Source organism: Bos indicus, chromosome 3 (genome assembly GCF_029378745.1).
Source record: "Bos indicus isolate NIAB-ARS_2022 breed Sahiwal x Tharparkar chromosome 3, NIAB-ARS_B.indTharparkar_mat_pri_1.0, whole genome shotgun sequence".
Taxonomy (NCBI): Eukaryota; Metazoa; Chordata; class Mammalia; order Artiodactyla; family Bovidae; genus Bos; species Bos indicus.
Genome location: NC_091762.1, coordinates 73,504,251 through 73,530,695, shown reverse-complemented (window position 1 = coordinate 73,530,695; position 26,445 = coordinate 73,504,251). Strand labels below are relative to the sequence as shown.

At 37.0% G+C, this 26,445-nt stretch overlaps 1 protein-coding gene across 2 annotated transcripts in view; it reads right to left on the bottom strand.

Annotated features, from left to right (window-relative positions):
* The window catches only part of NEGR1 (neuronal growth regulator 1), a 1,040,964-nt gene that overhangs the window by 581,440 nt on the left and 433,079 nt on the right, over positions 1 to 26,445 (bottom strand). For both annotated transcript variants that reach the window (XM_070786319.1, XM_019957265.2), the window contains exon 2: positions 20,350 to 20,582. In XM_070786319.1, the coding sequence (XP_070642420.1) occupies positions 20,350 to 20,582 (233 nt within the window). The remainder of the gene's footprint in view (positions 1 to 20,349; positions 20,583 to 26,445) is intronic.

The window sequence follows — 26,445 nt, the reverse complement described above, 5'->3', positions numbered from 1 at the left end:
GATAAGATTTCTCAGCCAACACAGCTTGGCAGGGGCTGTACTCCAAAATAGACAGGAGATAGATCTTCTGATCCCTGAACAAGGAGGGACTTAAGCCATCCTGGTGATGGGAATTTGGAGTTAGCTAATGCCCCCACTAGTCTTTATTACGCCATATTGATGCTGCTTATGGTTGCTCCATGTATTATCAATTGTCTAACCTGTTCTGTTTCTGCCCAGGTCAACAAGCTACAACAAACAGTGCCAATTCAACAAGGATATATAAAACTACAGCTGACCATGGAAAATATCACTCACCATTAGATGGACACTGCTATCAGGATTCTAAGGCCTGAAACTAGCAAGAGGGGGAGGCCCAATGCTCCTCGAAGTCCCAGTTCAGCAGGAAGTAGCCAGAAAGACCCCGACGCTCCTATCTCCAAAGAATTGGACTTCCCATCTCTTGAGGAGGGAATATTAGGTAGTCAGAATAGAAAAAAAGGAGTCCAGAATGGCAATGGCTAAAAGACAAGGAAGGAAAAAGCCCATGAAAATAGAACAAAGGAAGGTCTGAGGACCAGAGTGAGGACCTCAGGTAGAACAAACAGCACCCCTGGCTAGCCCACTTTACATAAGGGCAGGCTCAGGGGGGAGGGAAAAAAACATATAAAAAGAGGAGCAAACGGGCCAGGGCTCTCTCGTATCTTTGAGTCTTTTGGGTCAGCATGCCCTCACGCCTTGAGGATGTATTTTCCTTTATTTTCTAAATAAAACTGAGCTGTAACATGGAGCTATAACACTGATCTGTCTGAGATCTGAGACTCGAGTTGTGACACGCTGAGGGTTTTAACAGCCATTGCTTCAGATTTTTGTTGTGATGAGATAGAACTGAGGAAATTACACACTCCCCTGACAGAAGGACTGATGCTGAAGCTGAAGCTCTAATACTTTGGCCACATGATGCAAAGAACTGACTCACTGAAAAAGACCCTGATCCTGGGAAAGATTGAAGGTGGGGGGAGAAGGGGATGACAGAGGAAGAGATGGTTGGATGGAATCATCCACTCAATGAACATGAGTTTTCAGCAAGCTCTGGGAGTGGGTGATGGACAGAGAGGCCTGGAATGCTGCAGTTCATGGGATCACAAAGAGTTGGACATGACTGAACAACTGAACTGAACTGATTCCAAATGATAGGTCTAGGGTTTTATTCAGTCACATGCAATGTGTTTACTTTGGACTCAGTCAAAAGGGTTTCATGAGGATGTAGATGATAGGCAATGTTTTGATTATTTGATTGACAAGAGCAGTCCAGAAAACAGAGAAAGTTGCAGGTAGGTATAACATTTTCTCCTTGGTATTTCATGTATATACATATGCCTTCTATAGCTCTTGCTGTGCCAATGTTCTTGGTTTTATATAGTAGTCAGATAGGACTATGGCTACTCTTGGCAAAGTGCACAGCACCACACTTGTATCCTATGGCTACACATAAATATCACTTTATGGTGATGAGGTGGAATATTAAATACTGCAGCCAGACAAGGAGAGAACTGAAAAATTATGAAGCACATGAAATCAAACTGGTATATTTAGCTTTCTTTGAGCAGTAATATAACATTTTAATAACAAGTATTAACAAATAACTCTCATTCTTTCAGAAGGTGATGGGTCAGAAGTCTGTCTCCTTTACTTATTTTGAAGGGGCAAAATTGGAGATTATTTTACTTCTGAGATATATAGCCCTTCCATTTAATTAATTTCATATTTTAAGCCTGAAGTATGTTCCAAAAAGTTTCTGTGAATTCAAAAGTTCCAGGCATTCAAGCACACTCTCCTTTTGATCTTGATGAGGCCACACCAATTTTTTCAGCCACGTGCAAATGCAAAAAGTAAGTCATATCATATTTTAGCAGCAGCCAAAGTGGATAACAAACCACACTTCAGAAAGCACAGATTCAGTTAGGTTGCCTTTAAGGGAGACTTCACTGCTGTGTACGGCAAAGTTAAAAGAGGAACATATCATACTGTCAAAGACAAGTGGGCTGTGTGAAGTGCAAGCTCAAAAGCCTCACAGTAATTCCAACCACATGCCAAGTCTCAGAAAGTGGGGCAGTGTCTCCTTTGGAGATGGGAAAAGCACTCCAAGGCATGCAAAACCGACAACCCTCCATGAGAGATGGATGTGCCGTGGAATGTTTTCTGCCTTCAAATAATTGTTCAAATGTTCTGCAAGGTGTCTTCATTAGCTAAATAAATACCTTTGAGAGCAATTTTTATTCGTCCAGAGCAGAGTTAGAGTAACTATTTCCAGGACTCTTTAGGAGGTCAGGCACTTCAAGGGTAGATTTATGTTACTTTGAAAACCACATATAGCTGTTCTGTTAAAATGCTCTTTTTATAACAGAAAGCATGGTATGTCAAACCTAAAAAATTTCATTTTCTCTTTTGTGTCGTAATTCTGATATTTCATTCTTGATCACTCAAACCCCAATTCACTAATATACTCAAAGCTTGACTCACTTCACTTCATTTCATTATTTGCTCAGAACAGATGTATAACAGGCATGAAGGTCAAGATTATTGATTAAAACCCACAGCAATGAAGTATCTATTAAACCCAAGGTAACTGACAACCATGTGACTCAATCCACACGGAATTTTTCTAGATGGAGTGATTTTGACAGAAATCAGCAACATTCTAAGATTTCAACAAAACAAAAATATTACTATATATACTAACATTTAGAAATTAAGATGCTCACACCTATAAGGTAAACATCTCTACTTCCACACACCCTTTTTCCATTTCCATGGTAACTACACTAGTTCTCACAATCTCAAACAGGTGTGGACCATCACAACACTTTTCAAACTGAATTTTCTTTTTCGGGAACTTACACTAAAATTTTGTTCCATTCAAATAGAAAAATTAAAAATCTGTTATTCCGATTCTATTTCTCTCATCTTACTGAGTCTATATTGGTCCAAAAAGATAATCCAGTCATTGATACACCTGGCTATATTATCCCACACATTTCAATGGGAAATGCTTAGCGTACTGCTAGATACTGTTCGACATGATGATTGCATAAATTTGTCAGCTAAACAACAGTGCCTTTTTGTGGTTAAGTTATTGATAGATGTTATCAAGTTCTCCATTGGTTGCCTTTTCTGGCTTCTTAAAGCAAAACAATTATAACCTATTTTACTGTCAGGAACTTTGAGAACAGGATAAAAATGATAGTTATTCTTCCTAGGGGAAAATATATTTAAAAAAAACACATCAAATTCCACACACACTCTCATGTATTCTAAGGTTAAAGAATCCCTTGATTTACAATTTTATCACCTTGTTTTGGCCAGTCTAATGGCTGCTCTTTAGGATAAAAATGTACCTCAATAAACAAGCAAACGACAACAAACAGTCACACCACATCAGCCAAGGAAGCCTGTGGCAGAGTTTGAAGAAATTTGCTATTTAAAAATCTCAAACTGATTTTGTCAATCTCTTCAGTCTTTCACCATTTCTTTATCTATGCAAGACTGTTTCCACCTTTGCCAACCACCGAGATGGTGGAGCTGGGTGGATTATTCTAATGTTTCCCTATGATGACACTCATAACAGCTACTTCCTATAGCAGCTTCTTAATCTGAGAAAGCTCCCAGCCCTGGCTCCCCAGGGCTCTCTGTTTAAACTCCAGGCAGCTGCTCCTCTCAGCAATGAATGGCTCCAGTCAGCAGCTGAGCACATCAATTACAGCCTCCTACAGCTGCTCCCCAAGAGTCCCATTGCTTCTTACATGCTCAGATGACCTCCAACTGCATCTTGATCTCTTAGGAGCTGCACATTTGAGCATTTCTTTGTCAGCAGCACTTCTAAATGATGTCTTATGGCAATGTTCTAATGAAGCCATTCCCCTAATCTGAGGAGCTGCTTCTGTTTTCAAACTGCCCATCCCCCTACTCTCACTCCACTTGATGGAACAAGACCATGTGGCATTGTACTTCTAACTGCTTCTTCAGTGCTTGCTGGGTCTTGAAGTAGCTTCTCCTTTAGCTCCAAATGATTTACTGGCCATACTAAGGGTAACTTCCAAGTAGTTTCCTATAGCTGACCATTACTTCTTGCCTTGTAGTCACTTCTCAAGCCCCTCTCCCCACCAGCTGCCTCATTTCTAAAGTTGGCTGTGACTCTCCACAGGAACAAGACTACTTCTTTCATTTGTACTGTGAGATGGAAAATTTCTTATCCTTTTCGGTAAACATGGATGTCACAGTCATCAGGAATTCCAGCCTTACAAATGTAAATTTTTGAGCCCAGGAAGAACAATAATGGCTATCCAGCAGCCATTTGTGATAAGAGCTCCTCAGGTAAGCTCCTGAGGAACTGGGAGGATGAGAGAAAGCACAACAGGCAGCCATCCACCACAGCCAGCACTCCTCAAGGAATTAAGGATGTGAATAATCAGGAAGTAAGATTTGGCCCAGATAGCTGAGATGCATATGTAAGGAATGAATAAGTGAACCTAGACACTTGCATCTTCCCATACACAGTTCAGTTCAGTTGCTCCGTCCTGTCCCGGAGTTTACCCAAACTCATGTCCATCAAGTCGGTGATGCCATCCAGCCATCTCATCCTCTGTTGTCCCCTTTTCCTCCTGTCCCCAATCCCTCCCAGCATCAGGGTCTTTTCCAATGAGTCAACTCTTCTCATGAGGTGGCCAAAGTATTGGAGTTTCAGTTTCAACATCAGTCCTTCCAATGAACACCCAGGACTGATTTCCTTTAGGATGGACTGGTTGGATCTCCTTGCAGTCCAAGGGACTCTCAAGAGTCTTCTCCAACATCACAGTTCAATCGCATCAATTCTTCAGTGCTCAGCTTTCGTCACAGTCCCATATATAAAAGATTGCTAAATTCCTTACTTCTAGATATCTGATTTTCCTTACTTAACAATAATCTTTTGTTATTTATGGGCCTCCTAGATAGTATTAGACTTAGTGTCCAAAGTCAGGTAACTGGTTTACCAAAGAGTCCCAAATTGCTTTTCATTAGTTTTCCCACAAGGCACAGATGAATCTGTAAAGATTAAAGCCTGGTATATTGCTGGACAATTCATAGATCCCAGGGTAAATATACTACCACAGCTTTGTAGCCTCTCTTTAGGTTATTTTTTTTTAATTTTCAGTCTGTGTAGATAATAAAAGATGCCATTTCTGCTCATGCCATTGTGTATTTGTAGCTCTAGTATTCATTAAGGATACAAATTAAATGTTAATCATAATTGCACCCAAAAATCTAATAAAGAGAAGTCCAAGGCTCACATAAATACCAGCATTTAATATTTATACGTACCTTTATATTTTCCTTCCTAATTTATCTTCCTTTCTGACAATTAGTTTCCTTCCAATATATGTGTAATTAATTCTAAAATTTATTTTTAAATTAGCTTTTTATGCTCAGGAATGACATATACATGTGTCTGGGTTTATATTAATAATACAATTTTTTTTTAAGAATGTAAAGAGGTAATTATTATTGTATAAAATGTTTACCTATATAGATGATAGAGCTTAAAACATATTTTTTGAGTGTACTTACAAGTAGAAATACTTGACATCTTAGGAAAAAGATTTGTATCAGTCAGGATCCAATCAGGAAAATAGGAACCAATATAAGTCTTTCACATAAAGGGGGTTTAATAGAGGGACTTGTTTATACAAGTAATGAAGGACTAAAAAGACAAAGCATATGAAGTTGAGCAATTCAGAGACTTGTAACAAGAAGCCACTGATATCCCTGCTTGTAAGCAGGTATCATTACCAGATCCTAGAGGTGGGGACTGTTCATCAGGAGCTAGATCCACAGCAGAGGACTACCTGGCATGAGCTGGAGTCAAGGAGAAAGGCATGGGGCAATGACACAGCAAAAATAGCCTGCCTTCTCCCTTTCTTCTGTCTCATTTCTTGCCAGTGTCTTCCACTGGATGAATTCTGCCAGAAAACAAACAAGCTTGGAAACACACCCATGGAGGCGGGGTTGGTCAGCCAATCCCATGATACAAAACATAACAAAAGAGTTACAAAGAATAGCTCTGAGACTAAATAGGTAAAAATGACTGTTACCGTTATCTTTCCTTTCATATTAGGTAGTATTTTTTTTTCCCCCTTCGGAGAAGGCAATGGCACCTCACTCCAGTACTCTTGCCTGCAAAATCCCATGGAAGGAGGAGCCTGGAAGGCTGCAGTCCATGGGGTTGCTGAGGGTCGGACACGACTGAACGACTTCGCTTTCACCTTTTTTTCTTAGGACACATTTTTTTTTTTTCTAATTACTGTAACCCAAAACCCTGCATCGGTATAAATTTATTACATCTTTTCACATAGATTTTATTCACAGGAAGGAAGAGTAATTAATTTTACTAATGTTTTACAGAATAACTTCATTGTCTAATTCTTAAATAAAAGTCACTTGAAATTAATGAGAACAATCTCAGTCATATCCCAATCAAAAGGAAAAAAAGAGAACAGAATCTATCTGTACATTATTAGCTCACTGGAAAAAGAAGGTAAAGTCTTTTGAATATTTACTTGAATCCAATACTCTGAGAAATTTCTTATATGTCTAATTTATTTTAATTTTCCCAATCATCCAAAGAGTTGGATATTACTTTTTACTTCTCAGTGAATGAAACTGAGTCTTAAAAAGATGGTGACACTTGGAACCAACTTCATATATTTTATAAATATCAGAGCTGAACATCATCTGAGGTCAATCCAATGCATAAACCACACTAGACTACTTAGGAGAATATTGGTTTTAACTAGTTTCAAGGGGAGATATAGCCTAAATAATACTGAATGAGAAAAACATGAGACGAATTTTGTCTGGTTATTGGCTGACTTGTATTCTTAGGGGCCTTCACTCATTCATTCTATCATTTATTAAATATTTATTTAAGCTCAACTTACATGACAGCTCTTATTGTAATCACTTGTAATAACTTATATGACAGCCCTTATTGTAATCACTAAGAGTAGGGCTGTCAGAGATAAGATCCATACTTTCATGGAGCCTGTTACAACCTGCCACACAGTGGATAATTAAAACTAGTATACATCTTTTCTACTAGTCAAGTGGTTCTCAACCTGGGGTGATTTTTCACCCCAGCAAATGTTTGTTAATAGCTAGAGATACTTTGAGTGTCACAACTAGGGCATGCTACCATGTCTTAAGTGTTGAGGCCAGTGTATAGGTCCATTCAGGGAGCCATCAGCAAATATCATAAACAGAGTGGCTTACAAACAGGAAATGATCATTTCTCATAGACTTAAACATCCAAAAGGATGACATTGGCAGGTTTGGTGTCTGATGAAACCTCACTTCCTAGATGACTGCCTCTTCACTGTAACCTCACATGGTGGAAAAGGGAAGAGATTTCTTTAGGGTTTCTTTTATAAAAACACTAATCCCGTTTTTGAAGGCTTCATGCTTATGACCTAAGCACCTTCCAAAAGCCCCATTTCTTAATGCCATAATGTTGGCATTAGGGTTCAACATATGAATTTGGACAGGACACAGACATGCAATACATAGCAGCCAGGCAGCCAGGGATGCTCCTAAATATCTCACAATATACAGAAAATTTATTTTCCTTCCACACACACACACATTCATTATATGATCCAAAATGTTAACAGTGCCAAGCTTGGGAAACCCTGTTCTTGATAGAGATGAAAGTACTTTCTATTTTTGAGTGCGTGTGTATTAGTTTCCTATTTGCTGCCAAAGCAAATTACCTACCACAAAGAGTGGTTTAAAACAGCACTAATTTATCCCATAATTATAGGTTAGATGTCCAATATAAATCTTTCTTAGTGAAAACTGAGGTGTTGGTAGAATTATGTTTTTTTCTGGAGTCTCTAATAGACAATCCATTTCCTTTCCTCTTCCAGCCTCCAGAGGGTCCTCATATTTGTTTGCTCATGATTCCCTTCCTGTCTTTAAAGCCAGAAAGGGTAGCTTGAGTATTTCTTACATTCCATCACTGTGACGCATTTCCACAGTCATATCTCTCTTTGATTCTCTTCTGCCTCCCTTTTTCACTTTTAAGTACTTATGTGATATCCTTGGGTCCATCTGGATAATCTAAAATAATGTCCCTATTTTAAGGTCAGCTGCTTTGCAATGTTAGTTCTCCTTTGAGTCATGGTCATCTTTGGGGACTGTTATTCCGCTTACACAAAGAAGGACGCATGTGAAATTTTTAGCACAGTTATTTGTATCTAGGAGGTATTGAACAAAAGTGAACTGCCCAAGGGATTAAAAAAAAAAAAATTAAACTGACTTAATCCTAGATGTCTTTTTTAAATAGACTACCTTTAAAAGGTAAGGTCCTAAGCCTAGGAAAAGAGCATACCTAGCTCTGCACTGACAAAAAGTTCTTCCTCAAATCTTCAACATGCTGTTTTAAAACACATCTTTACATTCACTTGTTCAAATAAAAATCTGAAAGAATAAGTTAAATACCTGAGAGGAAATTCTAATGGTGGTATTCTTAACCCATTAAAATGATAGCCTCTTACTTCTGTTTAGCATTAGGAACCCTTGCCTACAATATTAGTTGTGACTTTGTCCCATACAAAGTGTATTTGTATTCTCAAAATAACATTGCTAATATATATATACATATATATATGTATATATATAGTAAAATACTAGTATCCCATTTAAATATTATATTTTTACTGTGACATGCAATCACTATTCTGCATTTGTGAAAACATGAGGATTAGCAGTGGATAAGGATGCTATGACCTGGAATAAAAATAAGCAGCCTAAGTCATAAATGCCTAACTAATCCTTTTAATTTAAAAATTTTCCTGTTATGTCAGCATTCTTGGTGTTATGCCCTAAAGATAGCATCAATACATTAAATCACAGCTTAAGCAAAGTGATTAGCATAAAGGCAGGGAGAAAGAAGTACATACACATATACAACCAATACATTTCTGCTGAGTCCCTAATATTTGTCAGGAACTGTTCTGGATGTTTGGGAGTCAAAAGGGATTAAGACCCAGTCCTCACCCACAAAGAGTAACTGAGGTTCTTCTCTGGATAACTTTAGTGATTCCATGAGCATTTTGCTCACATAAAGAAGTCTATAAAATGTAGAGGGTATGTAAAATTTTTCTTGAGACCAGGTCTGCAAATTTTAAAATGGGTCAATGACTGCAAAATATTTAAGAACCATTGGTCTAGATGCAAACTGGCTTCCTCGGTGGCTCAGCAGTAAAGAATCTGCCTGCAATGCAAGAGACACAGGAGATACTGATTCAGTCCTTGGCTTGGGAAGATCCACTCGAGGAAGAAATGGCAACCCATTCCAGTATTCTTGCTGGAGAGGAGCCTGGCAGGTTATAGTCCTAGGGTGGCAAAGAGTTGGACATGACTAAGCACGCATGCACTCTTAATGTGGGTTAGAACATCTGACAGCTGAGTTCAGACACATGAGCCACCTTTCCTGTGTCTATCTTCTGCTCTTACTAGGTAACTAAAGGACTGCTGAAGGAATGGGAAGGAAGTGGTGCAGGTCAGGACACAGAGTGACTTGTAGTGCAGGTCAGAAAGGCATCAGGACACAGAGTGACTCGTTTCCTGCAAATTGAACTTTACCATTAGTCTTAATTATATCTCTTTAACTCTTGACACTATACATAATTAATTCTTATTGTTCTTCTACAAATCATATGATAAACAATATCATTAGTAGATAACAAAATTTATCCTCTGCTAAATTTTTATCTTTATAAGTTATAAAGGTTACAAGTGCTATTTTATTCAGAATTTAGTTACTAAAAACAGCAAAACCCTAATTGTCTTTGTAGTAATTTCTTGACTATATACATAATTTGGAGAAGAAAACAGTAAATTTATTTCATAGATCAAATCCTATTGAAATGACTTCCTAGGAGAACACAAATTATTTCACCAGACTAAGAGTTTATTTGCAGGGTTTCTCAAAATAAGTGGACCAGCTAAAGCTTGGTAATCTTTTATTTATAAAGAGATTTTCATACTGATGGTGTACACTGCATTGGGATTTGACATGTATTATTTACACAGTTTATTTTTTTTTAGGGAAAAATAAAGATACCAAGATAGGCAACAAATGTAACTGTTCTGAATTATAACACAAAACCAAACAACTAATACCAATAAAATAAAAATATGATAAGTCTGAGACTTGAGATACTTATCAAACTATGTACTTCAAGAACCAGAATGACTATCCATCAATCTCTGAAGGGACTTTCAATGAGCAGCAAATCTTGCTTAAAGGGTTATCTATTTTAAAACAGTTTCAAATTGCATTTTGAACTCTTTATTACCCAAAATGGAAATATGGCTTTACTCAGTATCAAAATGAGTGATAAATATTGTTCCTCTTCTACACACCCCATTCTCAGGTATCCTTTTAGTTAATATTTGCCAAATGATTTAAAACTTAAAGCTTAGAAGAAAAGGACAAAGCCAGAATTGCTCCCCAACAACACTGACTGCAAATTGTAAAACTCTTTGCATTTCTTGTCCCACTTCTACACCCTCCAAAAAAATTATCCAAGTCATGAGTAGATCAGAGGTACTGGAGTAGAACCTTCCTTGCTGGCACAATTCACTAGTAACAAAGAGGCTAATTTAAATTTTGACACTGTTCCTCTTATTGTTACCAAATCACAAATTTTAGCAGTAGTTTTCATAAAATTCCTTCTATAGAAAAATGGCGTGGTTTAGTCAACAGCATGAAATATCTATCAATATTTTTTTTTGCTCTTTCTCATTTCTCTCATTTACTAATGACAACATATTGAAAGGTTATGAGAAAATATTACCAAATTATTCATTTCCTCCATGTAGAATTTTGGATTTTTGCACAGTTTTGATCAATAATATGGTTTTAATACAAGATTTTATATTAAACTATATATATATATATATATATATATATATATATATATATAACTATATACTAACTTTTGGTTAGAATATATGACCACTACATTTAAAGAGATAATTTTTTTTCAAAGAAAAGTACTATTTATTGAAATCTACCATCTCTTTCTGCTACTGTTTTTATCTCAACTGCAGAAAAGTCATGGCCAATAATTTTTTCTAAAGACTATAAAAGAAAAATAATATTCAGAATAGATAAAAATGTTTATTCTGGAAGAAGTACCAATATTCAAATAAGAATTTCACTAAAAATTCATTCAAGGAACCTTATTTCTTATGAACCTTAGTACCTACATCAATAACCTATTCAATATCAATACACTCACAAGTAAAAGTGAAATTATGATTTTCTTGAAGCCGGCCTGATATGCACTGCCAGGTAACCATAGCAGTTCTAGCCAGATTGAAATATCTGAAAAGAAAAATGAAACAGTCTACCTGAAAAGTGCATGAATTTAAAAATTGTATGCATGATTTTACTGCATAAAAAGTTCTATCTCATATAAGTCAATATGAGTGGACCTGAGCTTTTCTGTGCAGGTACATTTGAGTGAATAATTTTGCTGAAGTCTAGATCACAGGTGATACCTGAAAGATTTGTTTTTCCCAGTTTCACAAATTAGGCATATTTTTCCTAAAATCTTTAGAAAAGATTTTAGAAAATCTTTAGAAAAACCCCAAACCATTTTCTTTCTGGACATCAATACTACTTAATATCTTATGGTGTGGCATGCTAAGTCACTTCAGTTGTGTCCGACTCTTTGGGACCCCAGGACCTGCAACCCCTCAGGCTCCTCTGTTCATGGCATTCTCTAGGCAAGAAAACTGGAGTATTCCATGCCCTCCTCAGGGGATCTTCCCAACCCAGGGATGGAACCAGAGTCTCATTATGTTTCCTGCATTGGCAGGCAGGTTCTTTTACCATTAGTGCCACCAGTAACTACTATTACTACCTTATATATTAACATATTATCAGAGGAAATGTTTCTGTTAGGTAGTCAGAATAGGAAAAAGGAGTACAAAATAGCAGTGGCTAAAAGACAAGGAAGGGGAAAGCCTACAAAAATAGAACAAAGGAATGTCCTAGGACCAGAGAGAGGACCTCAGGTAGAACAAACAGCAGCCCTGGCCAGCCCAATTTACATAGGGCAGGCCCAGGGGAGAGGAGAAAAAACATATAAAGGAGGAGTCAAAGGGCCAGGGCTCTCTCTCTTCTTTTCGTGTCTTTTGGGTTGGCATGCCCTCACACCTCGAGGATGTATTTTCCTTTATTTTCTAAATAAAACTGAGCTATAACATGGAGCTGTAACACTGATCTGTCTGAGAGCTGTAACACTGATCTGTCCGAGAGCTGAGACACGGTCTGTCCGAGAGCAGTGACACGCCGAGGGCTTTAACATCCAAATTTTTGTTGTGACAAGACAGACTGAGGAAATTACACACTCCCCTGACATTTCCACTGGACAAAACCCTTAGGAAATACAACAATTCTATTAACTAATGGGGCATAAGCTCCAAAAACTTACAAATGATTTTCTTCCTAAATGAAAATCTGTATATTTTAGACCAACATAAAATAGAAAAATGGGGGGAGTTTAGGTAAGGCTCCACTGTTACTAGTAAATCACTGTGGGAAAAATCTGTAAGAACTAATACAACTTTATTTATATCATTTTTTTATAACTGAACTTTGAGCCAGTGGTTGGTATTCAGGTATTGACTAGTCTGCATTAATTCAGTGCATTTTGCCTTCCACAGGATCTTTGCCATAGTGTGAATTGGGGTAACATATTCCCTGGTGGTTCAATGGTAAAAATCTCACCTGCAATACAGGAGATGTAGAATTCATGGGTTTGATCCCTGGTTGGGAAGATCCTGTGGAGGAGGAAAAGGCAACTCACTCCAGTTCATGGGACAACCCTATAGAGAAAGGAGTCTGGCAGGCTACAGTCCATGAGGTCACAAAGAGTTAGACATGAGTGAGCATGCACGAACGAATTGGGGTAAGCAAAAAATATGATTTATGGTAAAATAGGTAGTAATTCCTTACAGAGGGAATGAGAATGATTATGTACACACCTAACCCTGTAACTGTGATCTCAATTATTTGATAGCACTCATAACATAATTTTAGAGAGTAAATGATTAATATTTTCTTATAAGCAGATGATATATATATACATATATAATTATCACATATAAGGTGGTCTTATAAATTTATCTCTGTTACAAATTAATGAAATAAAGCTTCAGATCCTATATAAAAACTAAGGTCATTTTTTGGAGATTATTTTCCCCCTAAAAACAAACAAACAAAAAAACCCCAAAAGTGAGCTTGTAAATTCAGAGAACAGATTGGTGGTTGGGAAGAGAAAGGCAAAACAAGTGACTGGGATTAAAAAGTACAAATTTTCAGGTCTAAAATAAATAAGCCATGGGGATATAATGTTCCACATGTTGACAATTGGAGGAGGTTATGGAAAGGACATGCATGACAACAGGCTGACCCTCGAGCTGGACTTAGGCTATCTGAGACTCCTCTCCCTTTCCCCTATCAGTTCTGCTCACTGTTTGCACTACTAGCAGCCATTTCAAGGACTCAGCATGAAGAGAGCAATGTGTTTTTAGGACCATCTGGACTGAAAACCGGAGAAGGCAATGGCACCCCACTCCAGCACTCTTGCCTGGAAAATCCCATGGATGGAGGAGCCTGGTAGGCTGCAGTCCATGGGGTCTCGAAGAGTAGGACATGACTGAGCAACTTCACTTTCACTTTTCACTTTTCACTTTCATGCAGTGGAGAAGGAAATGGCAACCCACTCCAGTGTTCTTGCCTGGAGAATCCCAGGGACTGGGGAGCCTGGGAGGCTGCCTTCGATGGGGTCACACAGAGTCGGACATGACTGAAGCGACTTAGCAGCAGCAGGACTGAAAACATGCCTGAACTCTCTTAAGGGCTCAATATAAACTTTTAAGATTCTTCCAAGTAGGTATGGAGGTCCACTCATCTTATGATCACTCAAGACTAGCCTCATATGTAAGTTTCCTTGTTTCTTAAATCTGCCCCCTACTAATCTCAACTGGTCTCAATCTGAACTGGTCTGCCTCTTTCTCAGGTTTCTTCTTGCCCTTTGTGTATGGGTACCAGTTTTGGATTTTACCAGAGGAACTCTAACTGATCTTGCTCCTCTTTCTGTGTTGGGTGCTAAAATTCTTAGAACTAAAATTTTTACCAACTCCTAAAATATATAAAGAAATCATAGTACAAATTTCATGATTCAACCTCATATATGATTATATACTACTCTTCTTACCTTATCTTTCGCTTCTGATTTATCCTATTCACCTTGGTGTACTAAATACTTTCTATAAGCCATTTTTAATTCCAATCCAATGTAAAATAGAATGCTAATAATAAATGATATTTGAACGTGCTGTCTTTTGACATTACAAAGATTTTCTTTAAACAATGACTAAGCTAGAGACAGGGATCTAACATGGTCATAGTTAAGGATCTTTGAGTTGAAAGAGGATGGAATTTACAACTAGGATATATATTAGAGAGTATTCTTGTAACAAATTGCTGGAGAAGAAAGAAAAGGGAAGATTGAACAGAGCAAGAAGTTGAGCTGTGGTAGATACTGTTCAATGACTTCAGCTGCTCTAGAGCCAAAATGGCCCATCAGTTATCTAACTGGACAGGAGAGAGTTTTTATAACCCCTGCTTTAATTAGTCATTAGTCTTTGCTGCTCCAGGTAGAACTTAATCTTTCCTCTCTATGTTGTTGTTCAGTCTCTAACTCATGTCTGACTTTTTGTGACCCCATGAAATGTAACATGCCAAGATTCCCTGTCTCTCACTCCTGGAGTTTGCTCAAGTTCATGACCACTGAGTACGTGATACTGTTCAACCATCTCATTCTCTGCCGCTCCCCTCTCCTTTTGCTTTCAATATTTCCAAGCATCAGGGTCTCTTCCAATGAGTTGGCTCTTCAAGTCAAATTGCCAAAGTATTGGAGCTTCAGCTTTGGTACTTCCAATGAATATTCAGGGTTGATTTCTTTAGGATCGATTGATTTGATCTACTTGCAGTCCAAGGGATTCTCAAGAGTCTTCTCCAGCACTGCAATTCAAAAGCATTAATTCTTTGGCACTCAGCCTTTTTTATGGTCCAATTCTCACACCCGTACATGACTACTAGAAAAATCATAGCTCTGACTATACAGACCTCTGTTGGCAAAGTGATGTCTCTGCATTTGAATATGCTGTCTAGATTTGTCATAGCTTTCCTTCCAAGGAGCAAATGTCTTTCAATTTCATGACTGCAGTCACCATCTACAGTGATTTTGGAGCACAAGAAAATAAAGTCTGTCACTGTTTCCATTGTTTCCCCATCTATTTGCCAGAAAGTGATGGGATTGGATGCCATGATCTTAGTTTTTTGAATATTGAATATTGAATATTCACTCTCCTCTTTCACCCCATCAAGAGGCTCTTTAGTTCCTCTTCACTTTCTGTCATTTGCATGGTATCTTCTGCATATCTGAAGTTGCTGATATTTTTCCCCTCAGTCTTGATTCCAGCTTGTGATTCAACCAGCCAAGCATTTCACATGATTTACTCTGCATATAAATTAAAATTCAGGGTGACAATATACAGCCTTGTACTCCTTTCCTAATTTTGAACCAGTCAGTTATTCTATGTCTGGTTCTAAGTGCTGCTTCTTGACCTGCATACAGGTTTCTCAGGGGATGGGTAAGGTGGTCTGGTATTCCCATCTCTTTATGAATTTTTCCATAGATTGTTGTGATCCACAGAGTCAAAGGCTTTAGTGTAGACAAAGAAGTAGAAGTAGATTTTTTTTTCTGGAATTTCCTTGCCTGTTTTATGATCCAGCAGTTATTGATTAACAATATGATCTCTGGTTCCTCTGCCTTTTTAAAATCCAGCTTGTACATCTGAAATTTTCAGTTCACATACTGTTGAAGCCAAGCTTGAAGGATTTTGAGCATAACATTACTAGCATGTGAAATGTGTGCAATTGTACAATAGTTTGAACATTCTTTGACATTTTCCTTCTTTAGGACTGGAATTAAAACTGACCTTTTCCAGTTCTGTGAGACATTATTTTGCTTACATGCTTGAGTGCTGGTCAAAATTTCTTCTACTCTGACTAGAGAAAACCTAGAGTATATCTCCCTGAAAGGGCACAAGTTGAATGATAAATGTTCCATATATTGTGTGTGTGTGAATGCATGCGTGTCTTAAAACAATACACATTTGTTATTTCCATTTCTATACTAGAGCGTTTTAACTGCTCAGAGTCTCACCAGGCAGTAGTCAGGGTGTTGGCTGCGACTGCTGTAAATATATTTACTTATTATACAATATCTTTAGGTGTCTTATTCTGTGCTGTATACAACCTAGATTCTAGATGCAGACTGTAGTAGAAACCATTGTGTTATATGGGTTTCCCTGGTGGCTCAGAAAGTAATGAATCCACCCACAATGCAAGAGACTTGGCTTTGATCCCTGGGTTGGAAGATCCCCTGGAGGAGGGCATGGCAACCCATTGCTGTATTCTTGCCTGTAGAATTCCATGGACAGAGAAATCAGGCGGGCTGAAGTCCGTGCGGTGGCAAAGAGTTGGACATGATTGAGCAACTAACACTAACTGTGTTCTATATTTGAATAGGAAGCATTTAAATTTTATGTTTATCATGACAGTATTGTGATAGAGATCTCCCTTCATAATAAGTATTCAAGTCATATATATTCTTATACTCATGAACAATAAAATGGCTCTTAGTAAATGCTATACCAAATGGTTTGAAATTCTGGACAAATAGCTAACTTGATTTAACAGCATTAAATATGGGCAATGAAAAATTTATTTTCTTACTACATCTATCAGCCAATTTCCATCCCTATGAAGCAAAATTCCAATATACCACATTGTTCAAATTCCATGAGTACATACATTGTTCAGCTCAATTGTGAAAGAAAATATGGAGATAACTAAAGCATTAAAGTAAAGTGTTAGTCACTCAGTCATGTCTGACTCTATGTGACCCCATTGACTGTAGCCCACCAGGTTCCTCTGTCCATGGGATTCTCCAGGCAAGTTTCCATGAGTGGGTTGCCATTACCTTCTCCAGGGGATTTTTCCAACCCAGGGATTGAACCTGGGTCTCCTGCATTGCAGGCAGATTCTTTGCCATCTGAGCCACCAGGGAAGTCCCAAATAAAATATACTTATTAGAATAAGCATTAGAAGATGCTACTATGTAAAAATCACTTTGCATAGTTCTCAATACAAGTGTTATGATTTTTTTCATTTTTTAACTTAAATAACTATTTCTCTTTCAAATCAAAAGCTAATAATCACAGTGGATTTTTTCCCCTGTCATTTGTCTTTTTGGTTTTGATTAGAATTGACTTCGATTTTCTGATCTGAGTCCACTTTCTTCAAATGAGAAAACTTTTAGAGAGTCTTTCAAGAGCGATGATAGGTTTGGAATCCAGGTTTTCCAACTCCTACTCCAGTGTCTTTTCTCCCCCATTATTCCATTTATTGATATTAATATCTCTGAGAAACCAATAGTACCAACAAATATCCCATGCACAGTCTGTGTTGACAAGATATCCTTTTTATTCAGTTCAGTCGCTCAGTCGTGTCTGACTCTTTGCGACCCCATGAATTGCAGCACACCAGGCCTCCCTGTCCATCACCAACTCCTGGAGTTCACTCAAACTCACGTCCATCAAGTTGATGATGCCATCCAGCCATCTCATCCTCTGTCGTCCCCATATCCTCCTGTCCCTAATCCCTCCCAGCATCAGAGTCTTTTCCAATGAGTCAACTCTTTGCATGAGGTGGCCAAAGTACTGGAGTTTCAGCTTTAGCATCATTCCTTCCAAAGAACACCCAGGACTGATCTCCTTTAGAATGGACTGGTTGGATCTCCTTGCAGTCCAAGGGACTCTCAAGAGTCTTCTCCAACACCACACTTCAAAAGCATAAATCCTTTTTATTACCCCCTTTCTAAAATGACTTTTAAAAACCTTGAGTACATAGCTTCAGTTAAAGATGAGCTTTGTTTTTACCAGCCAAGGTGTGTTTGACATCAGTGATTAATAAATAGCCTTTTTCTTACTTATTAACATTTCCTTACCTTGGTCATCCAAGGCTTGACAAATTATTAGGTAAATAACATACACTTTAAAACTATCCAAATACATCTGAGTATCAGACAAACTAACAAATTTAGAGACTGAAGAGATGTGCACATCAGTTTATTTCTGTTTATAGTAAAGAAATGTAGTTTAAGTGGGGTTTGACTTTTTGTGACATTTATTTAGTTCTTGAAATTGACTGACAAGCCTACTAATTTGTTCCTTGAACTTTATTAATGTAATTGGAAAACTGCCCACATGTCAATCAACTTCTAATAAGTAATTAGGTTCATAAATACTGTAAAATTATTAGCTTTTAATTTGATCCAACCACATATGTCAAAACAGTAACACTAATTTTATTTTTCTAGAGGAACAAAATATAGTGACAAAAATTTAGTAAGTACATTTGTAAAATGCTCCTCCTAAAATGGTGTTCAAAAGTTTACATGGCCAGAAAAAAATAGTGCTGGAGTAAGGCATATAACAATTTCAATACTACTGAACAACATACGTAATGTAAAATTATGAAGAAATTCTATGAAAATTGAGCATATACATGTATATATATAAATATATAAATTTTGCACCATACCATACATATTTATAGTCTGGTTGCAAAATATGGGCCTAATACGGAATAAGAGAGAATGAAGAAAAGGAAGGAGAGATATTTTTAGTGTTCAGAAATATATCATTTAAATATACAAGAAGTAAAATGTCTATATCTTAAGTGATTCAAATATTACTGTCAAAGTATCCTTTTCCTTACATTATAAATTATTTCGTATAGTGTTTGAACTAGAAACTTAAGTCAAAAGGCACTGAACAAAACAAGAGAACAAGAATAGGCTTGGATAACTGAAGAAAAGTGCCTTTGACTTGTAACTTCATGTCATTTTTTGAAACTGGAAAAATCACTGCCCTCTGGAATCTCTGGATAATCTTTGGATAACAATTGACTTTGGTGAAAATTTTATTATTTTCTCATATGCTTTTAAATAAAAAACAGCAAAAAGTCTTCAATGACCTGTAATAAGAAAAACCACCAAGGAAATTCACTGACTTACCCTTCAGTGTATACTTTTCTTGTTAAAGCTAATTGTTTAATAAGTTTAATCATCACAAAGTTAAACTATTTACTAATAACTGAAGCTGTGCTTGAATCCACTTTTACCCTTATGTGATGAAATAGTAAAGTTGTAGAATAACAATCTTTTCTGAATGTAAGCCATGTAACATAAATACTTACTGTTGATTTTTGAAGAGTAAACTAAAAAATAATACCAGTAACTTGCTCATTCAGCTTTCCTGATAGGAATAAAACAGGCATTCACTGGCACTACATTATCATATAATTTGTTATTAGTTTTACTTAGAAATACTGCAATATCATTTTCAGTTCCATAGTATTCTATTTTTATGCATCCAGTACATGATTAATCTATACAGCACAAGGAAACAATGCAAAAGGGCAAAAATATACATTTTTAAATTTACTAGCATTTTAATTACATTTTCCATGAAAAGTAACGTGTTGAGGGTAAATATGCTCTTACATTTTAGCATGCAAGTTAAAGAAAATAATTTGCTGATTCTGTTTATATTTGGATATTGTAAGTTAGCTATGATTTATGATCTACTGGATGTAAATCAAAAATAAAACATTGTGAACCATATTTTTCCATTACTCTATATTTAATTAAAGTAATTCTAGAAGGGTGTTTCTCTTCATTGCAACTTGAATCAAAGTAAAAAGAAGCTGAATTGAGACAAAGTGTTGGAAAGCTTGAGGATTATTTTTAAAAAGTTACTAGTCATATTGCAAAAAGTTCTAATAGTTTAATGTAGCCATCACAGGTTATCAAAAAATTATTGTAATGTATCAATCATGTATCTCAAAAATTTATTGAAGGGGTGATGCATAGGAAGAAACAAAATGAATCATATACAAAAGAATCATAATGTGGTGTTAATGGATAATTTTTGATCTCCGTAAGTAGGGATTTGTATGCCTATAATAGCCATTATACTTAATGGAATCTAAGAACATAAATCCCTGAAAACAGTGACAACGTAGCTTTCAACATTGTCAGTTACCTCTCAGTCATTCTTATATCCAAATACCAAACATTTCTAAGCACAGACCTTCACTATAGCAGATATGGAAATGAGTACCTTGCACAGTCAGATGCACCTGCATTGTTCTTGGTGTATGCTGAGTCTGAACAGAACATGTGTACGGGCCATCATCTGTCACATCTACATTCTGTATCTGGAGGCTGTAGTCCCTTTTATTCAATGTTGAAATTGAAACTCGAGGATCCACTGACCACTTATCACCTCCCGCAAAAATAATACTTGACCGATTCAGCCAGGCACCCTTTGAAGCTCCATCTTCCAAATAACACCTGCAAATTACCAGAGATAGAACATTATTAATCAAAATGAAAATGAGAGACATTATCTTTGTTCTGAGTGTATTTCCATATGCTGAATTATGGCACTGCCACAGATGCAAACATCAGACATAAACACAGGAGACATGAACACATTGGTACATTTTTCATCCTCAAAGCAAATATGAAACAATATCTTCGCACAGTTCAGTTTAGTTTTGTTTTTTTTTTACGTGTCTGCGTGTATGTGTATTTTAATTCAAAGCCAGTCAAAATCTTTTTTTTTTTTTTTCAGTCTGGGGGACAAGTACATTTAAATAAGGTTAAATTAATTCAAATAACAATTTCAACACAAAACACATTTCTTTCTTTGAAATTATAAGAAGTAGAATAGGTTCATTAGCTAGTCTGATTTAACCTAATCCAATTCTGTATATAATGTACCAGATGCATAAAACACAAAATGGTACCATATATAAGTTTATTTTTAAAATTATCTGAATTTGCAGAGCAGTAGACCTGTACACCAAAACTATAAACTGCTTTTTACTAATAATTTTGGTGCTGTAATTAAATGTAGCAAGGCTAATATAATACTTTTAGTAGTAAATTCTTGCCATCTTTTCAATAAACCGATCAACAGTTTTTCCAGAAAGCATTCTTTTATCCAACAATACTTACAGAGCACCTACTATTCAAGGGGCATTGCCTTTGCTCTCCAAAACTTTCAGTCTACTAAGGAAGACAATCTAATTAAGTCAACCAATGAATAAAGCACAGAAAGAATACTTTTATTAAATCAGATACAAGACACATGAGAAACAAAAGAGGGGTACTTGACATAGAAAGGTTGTTACGAGTATAGAAAATGCCCAAGATAAGGAGATGAATAGTGGAAGATGTGATGTTCTAGACAGAAGTGCAATATGTGGATAATACCAGGGAAAGGTGAGAGAGGAGAGCCAAGCATTTCAAGCAAGTAGAAAGTCTGGAATATAAGCTAGGATGGATGAGAGATAAAATTGAAAAGGTAAACTAGACATAAGTGATAATAGAAAGCATGATGATTATTAGTAGATTTTAAGGCTAAATCTGAAGTCATTTATTCAGAGTTGTAATTCTATAACAAAATTCAAAAATATAGCTTTGCATCCACCAGATATCACGCATGCCAAGATTTGAAACAGAAGGCTGTAGTCATGTATCAGTGATTTTGCTGAGGCCTGGAATTCTAAATTTTATCTTGAAAACACTGTGATACAAATTAAAGACTGGTTTTCTTAAATGAGTACAAAGCACAGCTACAGAATCAAAATACACATACAAGCAAATAGTTTGACAGCATTTCTACAGAACACCTTAGGGGACTGAAGGCAGCATTTTGAGATTGGTACAAAATGGCAAGTTGAAAACAACAGGGTAGACTACTGCCAAAGGTATCAAACTAATCAGTGGGTGAAAAGATAAGGAACAAGATACAGTGCTGAATCTAATTTGCAGTCAGCTTCACCATCTACAGAATGCAACTAGTAGAAGTCATACAGGTCACTGTTAATTGAAAAGCTTTTCCTGATGTATGTAATGAAGAAAATAAAACCCATTTTAATGACATAATTGAATAATTATAGTGTATTGTCATTCTTAATAATATGCTGAAAGAAGCTACAGGGGACAGTTTCCAATTCACAAGATCACATGTGTATTGATATGAGTAGAACATGGAAACACCTCTACTAGGATTATGATAATCCCAATATCTACATTTAATATGTGGGTTCACCAAGCGTTTATTGTGTGACCTTTGCATTTGTGGCCTTCAAACTTTATCACATCTGGTGTTCCTAACAACACTGGGAGGTAGAGATCGCTATGCTCAATTTCATCATCAGAATAGAAATAGAATTTTTGAGTTAAATAACTTGCCCAAGCCACGTTGTTAGTCGGTGGCCAAGTTGAATTTGCAATCAAGTCTCATATCTTCACATTCAACGTCCTTTTCACCATAATGAAGATCAAAGGCTTTTAAAATAGATTACAGATATGGGAAGATTATTAGAATGTTGCAGAAATTACTGCAAGTAATTTCTTATTTACTGAATGTGACCAACTGCTTAACCTGTCCTATTCTAAAGGAAGCAGAAAATTAATTATTAATGGACATTTTACCATGAAAGTCTGATTTAGAACACTCTGTCTGGTATTTTCCATTCCCTAGAGACAGCAGCAGTTTACCTTTATTTGGGGGTGGGGGTATCAAGAAGACTACAAAAAGTAACTAGTATTTAGATATTAGGGGTTTCATAGACCTGATCAGAGTTATAATTCTTAGTCTTATCATAAGCACTGCTCCTCTGTTGTTGTATGTCAGGGATATTCACAGAAGAATAACTTCTAACTTCTTCACTGAGAAAAACATGAAAAAAAGGATCCTTTATGTCTCCTTAGCTAAGATAATTACATTACATAAATTTTATTGACTCCAATCCAAAATTTTTCAAAACATATATTAGGAAGACCCTTTAATGAGACTCATGGTAAAAAAGCTGGTGTATCATTTCCTTGGATTTCTGTAGGACTGTGTCAGATTACTGAGGTAGAACCTAAATACCTCAAATTGCCATATATGGAATTTAACAAATTGGGAACAGCAACACTTAGGCATGACTTTCTATTTTATAAAATTATTATATATTTACAGAGACTACAAGAGGATGAGATGGTTGGATGGCATCACCAACTCAATGGGCATGAGTTTGAATAAGCTCCATGACTGGTGATGGACAGGGAAGCCTGGTGTGCTGTGGTCCACGGGGTTGCAAAGAGTCAGACATGACTCAGCAACTGAACTGAACTGAAGGTCAACTATAAGATGATTATGCAAAATGTATTACATAGGCATATACACATATGTCTCCTATCTTGCTCCTTTTTGTTCTCCACATCCACCCTATTTTTTTCCATTTATACAAAGAAATACTGCTTGATACGTATATGCTTTATTAAGAAGAAATTCTGGAAAGAAAGAAAGAGTTTAGGTATGACAGAGGGTAACAGGAGGGTACAAGAAGGACAGAAGTAATTAAAATTAAGTTTTGTAATCTTTGGGCACCAAAAATTTTTTTCCCCCCTTTGGTTGAGGAACTCTAGTGATCTAAAGATATAATCTGTTGGAATCCTGGCTCATGCAGAATTTATAATTTAGCAAGTATGATAAATTACATTCATGACTTGCCATCATATTAGAAAGTGAAAATATAGTAATTAAATTGCTGTAATAATAAATTATTATAATTATCTGAAGGCTTCTGGCTTCTGCCATTGACACCATTCTCCCCACAACAAACAGAATGAACTTCAGGATTTAAATGAAATCATCAACAATTCCTGGAATCAAGACTGCTTGGAGAAATATCAATAACCCCAGATACACAGATGACACCACCCTTATGGCAGAAAGCAAAGAGGAAATAAAGAACCTCTTGATGAAAATGAAAGAGGAGATTGAAAAAACTGGCTTAAAATCCAACAATCAAAAAACTAAGATCATGACATTCGGTCCCATCACTTCACGGCAAATAGATGGGGAAACAATGGAAACAGTGACAGACTATTTTCTAGGCTCCAAAATCGCTGCAGATGGTGACTCAGTTCAGTTCAGTCACCCAGTCATGTCCAGCTCTTTGAGACCGCATGGACTGCAGCACAGCCAAGCTTCCCTGTCTATCACCAACTCCCAGAGCTTACTCAAACTCATGTCCATCTAGTCAGTGATGCCATTCAACCATCTCATGCTCTGTCATCCCCTTCTCCTCCTGCCTTCAATCTTTCCCAGCATCAGGATCTTTTCCAATGAGTCAGTTCTTCATATCAGGTGGTCAGAGTGTTGGAGTTTCAGTTTCAGCATCAGTCCTTCCAATGAATATTCAGGAGTGATTTCCTTTAGGATGGACTGGTTGGATCTCCTTATAGTCCAAGGGACTCTCAAAAGTATTCTCCAACACCACAGTTGAAAAGCATCAATTCTTCAGTGCTCAGCTTTCTTTATGGTCCAACTCTCATATCCATACCTGGCTACTGGAAAAACCATAGCTTTGACAAGATGGACCTTTGTTGGCAAAGTAATGTCTCTGCTTTTTAATATGCTGTTTAATAGGTTGGTCATACTTTTCTTCCAAGGACGAAGCGTCTTTTAATTTCATGGCTGCAGGCACCATCTGAAGTGATTTTGAAGCCCGCCAAAATAAAGTCTGTCACTGTTTCTATTGTTTCCCCATATATTTGCCATGAATTAATGGGACCAGATACCATGATCTTAGTTTTCTGAATGTTGACTTTTAAGCAAACTTTTTCACTCTCCTCTTTCACTTTCATCAAGGTGCTCTTTAGTTTTTTTTTTTGTTTTCTGCCACAAGGGTGGTGTCATCTGCAGGTGAAGTTATTGATAGATGACTCTATGGTGACTGCAGCCATGAAATTCAAAGATGCTTGCTCCTGGGAAGAAAAGCTGTGGTCAACCTAGACAGCATATTAAAAAGCAGAGACATTACTTAGCCAACAAAGGTCCGTGTAGTCAAAGCTATGGTTTTTCCAGTTGTCATGTATGGGTGTGAGAGGTGGACCATTTAAATAAAGCTGAGCACTGAAGAATTGATGCTTTTCAACTGTGGCGTTGGTTAAGACTCTTGAGAGTCCCTTGGTCTGCAAGATCAAACCAGTCAGTCCTAAAGAAATCAGTCCTGAATATTCATTGGAAAGGCTGATGCTAAAGCTGAAGCTCCAATAATTTGGCTACATGATGCAAAATGACTCATCTGAAAAGACCCTGATGCTGGGAAAGATTGAAGGCAGGAAGAGAAGGGGACTACAGAGGATAAGATGGTTTTATGGCATCACCGACTCAACAGACATGAGTCTGAGCGAGCTCTGGGAGTTGGTGATGGACAAGGAAGTCTGGTGTGCTGCAGTCTATGGGGTCGCACAGAGTCGGGCACGAATGAGTGACTGAACTGATCAACAGTTCCAAGCCTTTCTATTTCACTCATAAGTAAAACTCTAATCCTGATAGTGACCAACCATCCTACGTAATCTGACCACTTGATTCCTCGCTGACTTTATCAGTTCACACTCTTCCCCATTTACTCTGCTCTAGACTCTGGGTCTCCAGCTGTGCTTCCAATAAGTCATACATGCCCTTGCCCCAGGAAGTTGGTATTTCTGTTTCTTTTACCTGGAACTCTGTTCCTCCAGAGGTCTGCATAATGTATTCCCTATCTTCCTTAGGTCTCCAGTGAATTACGTAAAGTGTTAAATAACAGAAAATACCACTATTCCCAGAACTCCCATGAGACATATTACCTGTTTACTGGGTTATTATTTTGTGTCTCTCCCTGCTAAAAGTAAGATCCAGGAACTGTCCATTTAGCCACTTCTGTATATTCTAAGGCCCTATACATAATGGGCAATAAATAGAAATACTTGTTGAGTGGATGAATGTGGGCAAAAATTAAGATGCTTTTAGAAGAAGAAATAATATGGTAAAGTGTATCAAAATTTCCAACGTGCAACCTGGTTCAGAAAGAAAAGTCATGGACATATTAACTATGACACTAAGTAATTAAACACAGATATTTGTGGCACAAACGATAACTGCTGTAAAATACAGAGAAAGGTTTAAGCAATTAAGTGTTTGGTGGGGAACTAAACTCACCATTGAGTGAACAGAGTAAAGTGGTTAGTGGGGGTTAGAGGTCAGTTCCTAACTACTTGAAATAAGAAAGATCCACAACATTTGTCTCTGTACTTGAGGAACCACTTTAAGCCAGTAAATATTCTGTTTAGTACATACTGGGCACTTTGTTAGGCACTTTACATTTCA